General features: G+C 53.0%; 1 protein-coding gene and 1 long non-coding RNA gene across 2 annotated transcripts in view; both read right to left on the reverse strand.

The window, feature by feature from the left end:
* Timp2 (TIMP metallopeptidase inhibitor 2) overlaps positions 1-1999 on the reverse strand; it is a 47683-nt gene extending 45684 nt beyond the window's left edge. The window contains 1 exon segment of the mRNA NM_021989.3: positions 1743-1999. Coding sequence (NP_068824.1) covers positions 1743-1872 — 130 coding nt within the window. The 5' untranslated portion in view covers positions 1873-1999.
* Positions 2000-2342: 343 nt separating this feature from the next.
* On the reverse strand, positions 2343-7686 carry LOC148003204 (uncharacterized). The gene is made up of 3 exons (XR_015632309.1): positions 7530-7686; positions 4025-4130; positions 2343-2973 (listed from the first exon to the last, which is right to left on the reverse strand). It is a non-coding gene; the product is annotated as an uncharacterized LOC148003204 (long non-coding RNA).
* Between the last annotated feature and the right edge of the window lie 5074 nt (positions 7687-12760).

Raw genomic sequence — 12760 nt, forward strand, 5'->3', positions numbered from 1 at the left:
TCCAAAAAGGAGCCAGTCCTGCCAGCATCTGGATTTCAGACTTCTGAAGCCCAGAACCACGAAACAGTCGGTCCATTGCTTTGGGGCACCCATTTGTGAACATCTGTCACAGCAGCCACGGGGGATGCTCCCCTGTGGGATAGGGCCTCTGTGCTGGGAGGAGTTCGAAGTCTTGGCTTCGTGGTGACTTAGATTCAATACTTTGGACACCAGTGCTGGGAAACCTTGGCAGAGGAGATCAATGTGCGAGCAGAAAAGGACCTCTAGGCATTGACGAGAGTCTCAGACCTCTGATCCAGACCAGACCAGTGCAGTTCCCACCCTGGCACTGCCTTGGCTGGGCAAAGACAGAAGAGTCTTTCTGAGCAGCCCCCCAACCTGCAGCTATCAGTGTGGCTATCCCAAGTTAGCTCTTTCCCACCCTGTAGACCAGGCTCTCAAGGCTTCACAACTTGCTGGTCAGACCTGTCGTCTAATCCCCTTGCACTCTCAAATGTTCTGGTACTCACTCCCAAAGGATGTCCCTGGAGGAAAAACACCAAGCATTCCCTCGTTGGAGAGGGCCACTTCCTCAGACCCAAATTTTGCTGACCGTTACAGAGCTAAACCGCACAAAGACTCCCATTTACCCCAAATCAGACTGCGTTTGCAAACTTCTCCACACACATGCACCATGCCCTGTGCCCAAGTGGTCAGAGTTAGGCAGCTCCACAGATAGGATCGGCTAAAACCCTCCAAAAAGCTAACCAGGGTGGGGCTAGGAGCCACCGGAAAGGGCACCAAGAGGACATTTCTGACACCTGGAGAAACAGGAACCGTGGCTTCTGTCTGTGTGGAAGAGGGGCATAGGATACTCAGAAGAGATGTAAAAGCCAAACCAAAGGGAAGGTGGGCTGGGAGTCTCACCTGCTGAATACCTGAGTAGTGTGGGAGAGGCCTTCAGGGGCTCAATTCCAAGTGGAGCCTTCTACTTCTGCCAGCTTTTTCAGGTCCACATAACTATATACAATCCCCCTACCTGGGTCGATAGTACCCATCCTTTGGGTTAAGGAGTCCTAAGGGTAGCATACGCCAGGCAATCTAGGCAGCCACACAATCCCATGACCTATAGTCAGCAAGTCATCGTGCCCCCCACACCACCCCCGTTTGTGTGTGTGTGTGCATTCTGAATTAAAAAAAAAAAAATTCAACAGCAGCAAATACTAAGGTTCCTGGACCCTCCTGGCCCTATTGGTGGGGCCTTCTAGGGGACACGCAGTGGGGAAGTAGACTCTAGCAGCCTTCCTCTGTCCCTCTGAGCTCATGGGATCTGCGTAGGGGGCTTCCATTCTGCCCTGTCAAGCAAAAACCCCCAAATGGCTGCAGAGGAACCCTCCTCATCCAGCCAGCACCTCACCTGTGGAAGTTTCTTCCTGGGGTTCCCAGTCCTTTAGCCACCGCACCCCCCGCGTGTCCCCCACTCCCCCACCCCCAGCGCTGGCATCCCAGGGAGGCGGCCTGCCAACACCCAAGCGTTCCCTGGCTCCCTTTCCTGGGGCCGGAGCTGCTGCGGAATTTCGGTGGAATTTTGAGGTCGCCAAGCATCTTCCAGCTCAGAAGGGAAAGAAAAGAGAGGAACGGGGGAGGGCGGGGGTACGGGAGAGGGAAAAAGTGTGCTTGGGGCGTTCAGTTTCAGGATGGCAGAGGGAGCCCCAGCGGGCTGCACGGGCAGGGAGGTGGGCCGCGCGAACCCGGCTGCTTACCTACGTCTGCATTGCAAAACGCCTGTTGCGGGTGCACCGGGGAGCAGCTGCAGGCGTCGGCCGGGCGCAGCAGCGTGGCCAGCAGCAGGAGGCCGAGCGCCAGCCGGAGGCTGCGGGCCGCGGCGCCCATGGCGGGCGCGCTAGGGGCCTGGGTCCGGCTGCTGGGGCGCGGGCTGGGGCGCCGGGCACGCCCCTCCTCACCTGGCCCGCTCCCCCGCGCAAACTTTCTGTCCTCTTTGTCAAGGGGCGAAGAGGCGAGGGGACAGCGCAGGGCAGTGCACCCGGCGGAGAAGAAAGAGGCTAGGGGGCGGCGAGCGAGCGCAGCCCGGCTCGGCTCCTCCGCTGCCTTCTATGGCTGTGTTTGCTGCGGGCTCGGGCCGAGCCGCCGTTTTATTGCGCTCCGAGGATCCTCTGCTCCTCCTCTCGGTGGCTGACGGCCAGTGCAGGCCGGGCGCTCCCAGCAGCCCTCCTCCCGGGCCGCGCCGCGCAGCCCAGCCCTCCCCAGAACCCCGGCTTTTGTTGTGTGCCCAGCCTGGCACAGGCTGCGGGCTTCCCGCACCACCTGGCACGCTGCGCCGCAGGGCCACGCGCGCTGTGTACCTGATTGCGGGCCGGGGTGGCACCCACACACTTCTGGTTCCCCCAAACGGCCAGCTGTGCGACGGGTTATTCCTGATGGGCCCCTGATTCTGGGTGGAACTCAGGCCTTGTCCCTGAAGGCCACCAGGCCGCTGTCCCCCTCGCCCGCCCTGCCCATCCCCACGACCCCCCCAACTTTTTCCTCTGGCCAGGCCCCAAGGTCTTCTTTACTTCTCTTTCCCAGGATAAATTCCAAATTCCCTCTGGGGCCAGTGTCACTCCCCATCCCCCCTCCCATGGGGGAGGGTGGAGTGCTTGGAGGCCTTAGAATTTCCAGCGCCTTTGGCTACTTGTTAAAGAGAGGCTGGGGTGTAGTTACGGTGAACAAAAGAGCAAAAAACTGGCCAGATTTTGGACCGGTAGAAGGACCAAGGAGGGGCCCAGAGGCCAGTAAGCATTCCGGAGCCACCTTTGCTCTGACGGACCACTCTTTGCCCATAGACTCAGGCCAAAGCGCTTCTGTGTTCTTGAAAAGACCAAGGAGCCGAAAGGTGAGGTGAAAGGGACTGGGACAGCGGATGGCCAGTCCCCAACTGCTGGCTGAAGAGCCTGGCTTGCACAGGGGATATCGCCCTTGCCCTCAGATGTTGACCTGCGAGACAGAGAGACAAAAATTGGAGGAAATGACACAAAGTAGTGGCAGCCAGGCACAGGGACACACACGTTTTGGCAACACTTGGGGGACTGAGAAGGAGAACTAGAGTCAGTCTGAGGTCACCTTGGGCTGTACTGAATTCAAGGCTAGCCTAGACTACATAAGGAAACACTGTATCGAAACTCAGAGAGAGAGAGAGAGACAGAGACAGAGAGAGACAGAGACAGAGACAGAGAGACAGGCAGAGACAGAAAGAGAAGGAAGAGGAGGAGGAAGAGGAAGAAGAGGAAGAAGGAGGAAAGGGAGGAGGAAGAGAAGGAAGAAGAGGGAGGAAGAGGAGGAGGAGCAGGAGGAGGAGGAGGAGAAATGCAGGAACAAAGAAGCAAAGGAGTCCAGGGCCATGGCTCCTCACTTGAGAGTGCTTATTGTTCTTTTTTTTTTTTTTCTATTCTTTTTTTCGGAGCTGGGGACCGAACCCAGGGCCTTGCGCTTGCTAGGCAAGCGCTCTACCACTGAGCTAAATCCCCAACCCCGTGCTTACTGTTCTTATAGGGGACTGGATTTGATTCCTAGCACCCAGCCTGAGTGGCTCATGACCGCCTGTAACTCCATCACCAGTATTGGATGCTTCTGGCCTCCAAGGGCACCTGAATTCATGTGCCCGCGCACATAAAACACACTTAAATTTTTTTTTTAAAGTATGATTTCCCACTATAGTGTGTGGTGCAGATGTGAACCAGGCATTGCCGGGAAACAGGAGAAGAATGGGAAAGTAGTTTTTTTGCTTCAGAGACAGACAGTTCAGACAAACGTTAGACAGGGTGGTTATTTTTAGCACCTTGACAAATCCAAAGTCATTTTTTCTTTTTTTCTTTTTTCTTTTTTTCTTTTTTTTTTTTTTACTGTTGCTAACCTAAAATAGAGTGTGCTATCCCTAAAGTGAGGCTGACATTTTAAAGGTAGGACTGAGGGGTCAGAGAGATGGTGTAGTCAGTACAGTGCTCTCTGGATCTGAGTTCGTGCCCCAGAGCCCAAATAAAAAGCCCACCTTGCGGGGGAGGGGGGGTCGATGTGATCCCAGCACCAGGGAGGTAGAATTCTTGTGACTCTCAGGGGCCAGCATAATCTGTCCGGTCTCCCATCTCCATAAGATCCTATTTCAAAAGCACATGGTCAATGAGGTTGACAGGTGGACCCACATCCACATCAGGTGACTTGCAGCTACCTGTGACTCCAATTCCAGAGGCTCCAGCACCCTTCTTTGACCTCATCTACCACCTACAAACATTCACTTATATGCACACACATAAGACATACACAGACACACAGGCATGCATGCACACACACAGACACACACAGATACACACACATACCCACCACACACACACACACACATACACACACACACATACACATACCCACCACACACACACACACACACATACACACACATACCCACCACACACACACACACACACATACACACACACACATACACATACCCACCACACACATACACACACACGCACATACACACACATGCACATACCCACCACACACACACATACATACACACATGCACATATACACACACACACGCACATACACACACATTCACATGCACACCTAGACTCACATACACATAAACACAGAATATGGTTGATTCAGAATGTTATAGCATGTCAGATGCCTGTAACCCCTTTCTTTCGTTGTTTCAAATGAAAGACTATTGAATTTTACAAGTCTAGGAGAGTTTATAAGAGAAGTGGGTAACTTGGAGAGATGGCTCAGGGGTTAAGAGCACTGACTGCTCTTCTAGAGGTCTCAAGTTCAATTCCCAGCAACCACATGGTGGCTCCCAACCATCTATAATGAGATCTGATGCCCTCTTCTGGTGTGTCTGAAAACAGTTACAGTGTACTCATATAAAATAAATCTTAAAAAAAGAAGGAAAAAAAGAGAGAGAAGTGGGTAACTTAGGAGCCTGTCTCTTAGAATTTCAGGCACTACGTAAACAGTGATCAAGGGTGGTGATACCTCAGATGTAAGGATTGAAAGTGTCATTAGAGAAGACCAGCGCCAATGCTTGGTGAGCAGGGGAGGCGACAGGGGCCTGAGCTACAACTAGGGGACCACCTGGTGGCTCCACCCACCTGCACCCACTCACCTGCAGCAGCACTTTCACCCACAAGCCACCCCATCCATGTGTAAGAGCTACCTCCATCCGTGTGCAAAGGTGCTGAATTGCTCTCAACATTCTATTTATGGGGCTGGAGAAAGGGCTCACTAGTTAAGAACACTGGCTGCTCTTGCAGAGGACCTGGGTTCAGTTCTCAGCAACCACATGGTGGCTCACAAACGTCTGTAACACCTGTCCCAGGGGATCTGACACCCTCTTCTGGCCTCTGAGAATATTAGATATACACATGGTTCTCAGACATACATGCAGATAAAACCACTTATACACGTGAAATAAATTAATTTGGAATCTTCTTAGTTTTATTTGTTCATTTTTGAGAATATACTGGATCTCTTTACATAGCCCTGGGGGTCCTGGAACTCACTATATAGATAGACCAAGCTGGTCTCGAACTCACAGAGGTCTACATGTCTCTGCCTCGGCCTGTACCTCCACCTCCACCTGTTCCTCTGCCTCAAGTGATGGGATTAAAGGTGTGCACCACCACACACAGCTCTGTAATTTTTACTTTTGATTGTGTTAGGGATGGAACCCAAGGCCTCATGCTTGCTAGGCAAATGCTCTACCAGTTGACCCCCATCCCCAGCAAGATGCTGGCTTTCTCAGCCACAAGTAGGCTTATGGGTAAAATATATATGTGTGTCCATTTCTGGGGTGAGAAAACTCCTCATGTCTATGCTCCCATCTGCAGCTGTCTTCTCCAAGTAGAAGCCTATAAGGCAAACCTGTCTTTCTCTCTGGCTCTAGCTTCCCTCTTGGTATCTTCTTTTTCTTCCACCTATTTGAGTACTGTCCCTATGGGTGATGGAGGTCCCACCATACCGCATGTATTTAGCCCAGGGCTGGGTCTTGGCGAATGATAGGCAAGCTTCTCAAATGAACCACAACACTAGCCCTCCACCTCTTCTCTTGACGTGGGTGGGTGGGCTAACAGATTCCCCTGCACGACTTTGGCATGCTAGATACCCCCTCCCCAGGGCCTGTGGCTGGACTGCGCTGGTCTTACTGAGGGCCAGTGATGTACCCATAGAGACCAAGGAAAGAGAGAGGAGGGAGGCTGGAGCTGGGTCAGAGGGCCGAGAGAAGATGCTGGATTAAGAGGGCGTCGTGTTCTGAGTGAGGTGGGAGAGCTCTGAGAGGAAAAGAGAGAAACAGTACAAGACGGGACGATTCTTCTGGAAGGACAGGCAAGTGGGGTAAGACCCTGTGACCTGACAACATAAGTCGCTCTACGTGCCTTCTCGGTTGACTCCCCAGACTTATCTGCAAGTTGATGATAAAGGAAAAAAAAAAAAAAAAAAAAACTTCCTAAAATGGTGCGTGGGTTCACAGCTATGACCTCAATACTGGGCGGGCTGCCCGCAGGGAGGCCATTTTCTTTTTCTTTCTTTTTTTTTTTTTTTAAGATGTTTTATTTATTTTATGTATATGAGTGGTCTATCTATACCTGCCTGTCAGAAGAGGGCATCGGATCTCATTACAGATGGTTGTGAACCACCATGTGGTTGCTGGGTTTTGAACTCAGGACCTCTGGAAGAGCAGTCAGTGCTCTTAACCGCTGAGCCATCTCTCCAGCCCTTTCTTTCTTTTTTTTAAAGATTTATTTATTACATATAAGTACACTATAGCTGTCTTCAGACACACCAGAAGAGGGCATCAAATCTCATTACAGATGGTTGTGAGCCACCATGTGGTTGCTGGGATTTGAACTCAGGACCTCTGGAAGAGTAGTCAGTGCTCTTAACCACTGAGCCATCTCTCCAGCCCAGGAGGACATTTTCAGTTGCATATCAAGTTTGAAGGTTCTAACCCTCCCCCAAAAAACAAACAAAACAAAACCCTCCACTTTCCTTTTTTTTTTTTTTTTTTCTTTTCTTTTTTTCCGGAGCTGAGGACCGAACCCAGGTGAGCTAAATCCCCAACCCCTAACCCTCCACTTTCCTAAATGGATGGGGCAGCACACACGTGTGATCCCAGAGTAGACTCAGGCGGGTGGAGTTTCAACTCCAGGGTGAGACCCTGTCTCTGAAAAAGAAACGATGAAAAACCTGGAAACCAGGGGCTAGAGAGCTGACTCAGCAGTTAGGAGCTGACTCAGCAGGTAAGAGCTGACTCAGCAGTTAGGAGCTAGCTCTGCTGCTCTTGCAAGGACTTGGGTTCAGTTCCCAGTACTCAGATGGCAAGGTTTACAATTATTTGTACGTTTGGTCCCAGATCACTCAATGCCTTCTTCTAACCTCTGCGGGCACCAGGCATAATGCAGACCAGCCTTGGAGAAAGCACTGCCACTCCGGACCCTGACTCTCCTCTGTGGGGGTGGGGCAAGGGCTGAAGTGAGGTAAGAGCACTGCACCTGGTTACTCCCCACCATCAACTCCAAACAGCCTCCTCCGTCTCTCTGGTTTTGGGGGGTTGGGTGAAGGAAGAGGGTCTCAGAAGATGGCCTTGAACTCCTGGTCCTTTCCCGAGTGTCAGGATTCAGGTGTCTCCCACGCCTCATTTATGTGGCTCTGGAACAAGGTGAGAGTTGGGCAAACACTAGCGAATGATTGACAGCCCTGGAGAGTGTCTTGGGTACTCTCCTGACAGATGGGAGGTGGCAGTGCTTCCAGTCAACAAGCGAGAGGTCTGTGGAGAGGTCTTCCAGGCTAGGATCACACACTTGGAGCTATCACACTTGAAAGAGAGTCCAAGCCCAGAGCTAGGGCCTGGCACCATGCTGAGCTGTCTCCCTCTCCCTCCCACATCTGAGCACACCCAGCAAACATGTGCTGGGAAGACCCAGTAAACACTTATTCCAGGTAAACTGAGGCAGGGTGCCTTTTGGTGGAACAAGCCTCCTGGTACTCATGATGAGTCTGCCAGGGGAAGCTCTACCATTGCAGACCCACCCTTCTTGCCCCATCTCCCCCAGCACATGGTGTTCTCTCCTCAGCGACAGCTTGAGCAGAGCGGAAGCCCCCCTGCATCCCCCCTCTTTCCGGCAGGTTCCTGGAGAGCCAGACGCTCTTCTCAGACATGGGCATCAAAACTGGCCACACTTGCCAGCAACAGGAAGCTGTAGAAGCAGTTGTGGGGGAGGGGTCTTGGGCAGGACTTAGGGAACTGGAAGCTGGAGGCTGTCGGGAGGTGGGCATGGGTTTAAGGATCTCTGTCTCTGGGAGGAGACTGTGCTAGTGCGACCTGGGATTCCGATCAGCACCTCGATGAGCCTCCCCACCCAACTGGGGAGTCTTAGCTGCAATCAGCAGGTGGGGTCCATCCTTCTGGTGGGGCTGTTTACTCAGGACATTCCAAGGCTGACAAGATGGTGAGTTAACAAGAGCTTGGACCTACTTGCAGGTAGGGTGCGGCCCTGCCATAGCTTGACAGTTCTGTGGCACTAAAAAGCATTCCCACAGACGTTTCTTTTTTTTTTTTTCTTTTTTCTTTTTTCTTTTCTTTTTTTTCGGGCTGGGGACCGAACCCAGGGCCTTGCGCTTTGCTAGGCAAGCGCTCTACCACTGAGCTAAATCCCCAACCCAGACGTTTCATTTCTTAATCCACACTCTTCAATTGGAGCCTGGCTTCTAAATCTTGGCATGTTGACGGGGCTTCAGGTAGAATAGAGGCTGCGAACCTCTGGCCCTCACACAAATGCTGTCCCGTGCACACACTAGAACTCATACACAATGAACTGGTTGACAGATCGACGGGCTAGCGGACTGTGGCTACAGATTTTTCTGGCTCTGAGTAAAGCAAGCAACAGACTGTTGGAGTGCAGGCTTCTGTTTTGTAGAGCAAATAACACTTCGCTTAGGAATGAACCAGGGACCTTGAGGCCCAGGTGTAGTCCCGTTCCACACTATCCAGGGACATAAAGAAGATAAGAGATACAATAACTAATTTAGAGAGCCGGGCGTGGTAAGGTAGGACCCCTATCATCTCGTTTATGTGACACTGAATGCCTCAAATCCCGACAGAAGCTTACCAAGGCATCCTCGTATCAGGAGCTGGGGGGTGGGTGGGGTCAGGTGACAGGACACCCCTCCCCCGCAGCCTTAGAGCTCTTCTCTCTGTGGTAGGGCGAAGGCCTTGGCCACCACCCATCCAGTACCTGCTTTTTAGGTGATGTCTGCTTGGCCCACAGCTCTTTTCATTTTGGCTTTCCTGTTGTCCCATCTCCATCCATCTTTAAAGAGGGGGGGCTCCGCATCTCCCACAACATACCTCCACTCTTCTTCCCTTTCCCCATAAGCCTGCGAGCTTAGCATTCCATAGCCCACCTGCAGGCAGCCTTGTGTAAGGCGCAACTTCACAGCTTTCTGCCCCCACCCATGTTGGTACAGGGACTTCAGACTGAAAGGGAAGGAGGAATAGAGAGAGGGAGGGAGGGAGGAGTGCACAGAGGGAGGGAGGGAGGGAGGGAGGGTGTCCTGGTGGGGAAACAGGAAGCCTTGTGATGCTTGGCCCCAAAGAATTGCCACATCTGAAGTAGGCTGGATGGGCCAGCATCCCAGAGGACGGAAGGCTGACTTGACAGTGACAGCCCAGCTTCAGCCTGGGCAGGGTGGTGTCACAGGGAGGGACCCTGTAGGGCCAGGTTCTTCCTCTCTCTTCCTCAGGCCTTCTGAGATGGCCAAGCCAGGGATCCCTGCCCTCTTCCCAGAAAAGAGAGGGGTTTGGAGAGCAGGCTACTGCAGCTTTGGATTCTTAAACGTCTCTGGCTTCTCCTTCCCCTCCTCTGGCTCCCCTTTCAAACCCCTGTCCCTTGTCTGCCCCCTCCTCTGCCCCACCCCACCCCTCTCTGGTCGACCCCCTCCTCCCTGCCCCCACTGGGCTCTGCAGGACCCTCAGTGAAGCACTCAGGAATGTAGCTGATGCTAGGAGTCGACGCCCCTGGCTGCCTGGCTGCTCATACCCAGTCTATTTCCTCTTGGCCCTGGGCATGTGGTCATGTGCTTCTGCTCATGAGCCAGTTGCGATGAGAACCCTTCACCCCTCTGGTCCGCCTCTCCCCAGGAAGCTGCCTCAGCTAGCAGGGAGGGGTGAGAGACCCAGAGCTTGCTGTTCAGCTCAGAAGGGTTTGCTTGGGGATGGTGGTTTCAGGTTCCCTGGCCCGCTGGTCTGGGATGGGAGGCACAAGAGGCTCGGGTTTCCACCACCACCACCACCATCCTCTGCTTCCTTTGGTGTTGGGGAGTGGCAGCCTTTGGCCATGATGTCATTGCCTAATCCAAACAGAAGGGAGGCCGTGCTCTGTGGCGAGCTGCAGGCCAGTGCTGCACAGAGTGAGCGCTGCAGTAAATCTCATGGTAAGGCAGTCTAGAGAAACCACTCTACTTCTCCCAGGTCCTCTTCTCCTTTCTGTGCTCCTGACTGGCCTCCCCTCCCTTTCTCCTCTTTCCTCAATTCTTTGGAGATGCTGTAGCATCCCTGTGACATCACCCCTCAGCCAGGGGGCCACAGGGGCTGTCACCTCTAGATGCAAAGCCAGCCCTATTCTCTCCAAAGGCAGAAAGAAGGAACAGGCTTGGGGCGGGTCTCATCCTAGCAAGCCCATGAGGAAGAAGAGGGAAAGCGAAGCTTCTTGGAAAAGGAGGCTTCGAGTCCTTCATCCCCTCTGCCATTCTCAAGTTCGGATCCAGCTTCTCCGCTTTGCTTCTGCCCGCTCAGCTCTTCCTCAGCTACAGAGGCAAGAGGGACCACTCAGGACCATGGTATCCATGTGTGCCTGGAGCGTCCTGGGTAGAAATGGGCCCGGTGACTGACCCTGTCATCTGGTTCTGCTCTGGTGTTCTATGACCCGGGAACACCAGTGAGAGCTAGTCATCCCGCCTCAATTCCCTTGCATGCTTCTCCTGGCTACAGAGCTGTGCCACTGTACTCAGGGTGACCGGTGATGTCAGTGGAAGTGAGGTGAGCCGCAGCTCCCAGCACAGGATCCCTGCTGGGTTCCCTGCAGAGATGAGGGATGCTGTGGGCTCTGCCTCAGCACCTGGCCATTGGTGCTACAATTCTGGTGCCGCGAGGAGGCAGGGAATGTCCCGGATTAGTGATTAGTCCCTCTAATCACTCTTGGTAGCCACACCCTCTCCCATTAAACATCCCTTCCCTGTGGAGTCTGCTCAGCCCTCACACTCCTCCACCTAGAATCCTGGCCATCTGAACAAGATAGAGACCGTCCCAGTCCCAGAGCTGGGACAGCATGGTGACAAGAGAGTGGTCTGGATGAGGGATAGAAAAGGACACTTCGCCCAGTAGCCTACCACAGTGGCCTTATTTTATAGACTGCCGCAGCTTGTCTTACGACAGACTTGTTCTCAGGTCTGTCTTCCCAATCCACTGAATATCTCTTTTACTTGGTTTTGTTGAGACCAGGTCTCTGGCTGGCTTGGAACTCACTATACAAACCAGGCTGGCCTTGAACTCAGAGAGATCCAGAGTACTGGGATTACAAGTATGTACCACAGGGCCAACCTCTGAGTGAATATCTCTTAAGGTTATATAGTTCATATAGGCTTCATTTCATCTGTTAAAAGTATTTCTTGAGGGTTGGGGATTTGGCTCAGTGGTAGAGCGCTTGCCTAGCAAATGCAAGGCCCTGGGTTTGGTCCCCAGCTCCAAAAAAAAAAAAAAAAAAAAAAGAAGAAGAAGAAAAAAAAAGTATTTCTTGGGCACACAAGTCAGTCATGCATGTGCCAAGACTAGGGATGGGACAAACAGGACCCTTCCTCTTGTGTGGCACGAACCCCTGCTCAGTAGGAAGTAAAAAGCATGGGCTAAGAAGATGGCTCAGGAGGTAAAGTGTTTGGTCCGCGGCTCTGATCCCATGTAAGAGCAGAGCACGGTGGCTGTGCCTGCATTCCCCGAACTGGGGAGCTGGGGTCAGGTTTATCTCTGGGGCTGTGTGGCCAGCCAGTCTACCTGAACCAATAGCTCCAAGTTCAGTGAGAGGCTCTGTACACACTGAACACACACACACGCTCACACACACACACACACACACACACACACACACACACACACACACACGAAATACAGAGTATAAGGGGCACCATGCAGTGGTGGTGCCTAGAACCTTGTAGGGGCCCAAGTGAGGAAACAAGGCCTCTTGCCTCAGAGAAATAATGGTTCAGAAGAAGGGTTGGAGTCCTCCAGATCGCAGGGTAGGCACACTTGGAGAGCCAGTGTGCTGGATGTGGAAGGCCAGGGCCCAGGAGCCAGGCTGGCTGTGAGGAGGGGGTGGGGGTGGAGCCGGCGGTCAGCAGGGTCTGAGATGAGCCTTGGTGGAGGGAGCCGGCAGCAGCTGTTGGTGGTGACTCACTGCTGAGCAGGGAGATTGGAAACACATGTTCCCTCGGAGAGGCAGGCGTATTCATTACTCAGAGACCAGGGTTCCTGTTGAACCTGAACCTGGGTGGGGGTTCAGTTGGCAGCAGGAAGTGGTGAAGCCCAGCTCACTGTTGTCACCTGAGGGACTGTGGCTCACCTGTGACCAGACCATAGGAGGCACTGAGGGTCCATTTCTTAGATGATCACTGCAGAGCATCCCAGCAGCCACTCAGGTTTCCCTGTTGTCCACCTGAGAGGAAGTTCTTTTGT

The sequence above is a fragment of the Rattus norvegicus genome, chromosome 10 (genome assembly GCF_021556685.1).
Source record: "Rattus norvegicus strain SHRSP/BbbUtx chromosome 10, alternate assembly SHRSP_T2T, whole genome shotgun sequence".
Taxonomy (NCBI): Eukaryota; Metazoa; Chordata; class Mammalia; order Rodentia; family Muridae; genus Rattus; species Rattus norvegicus.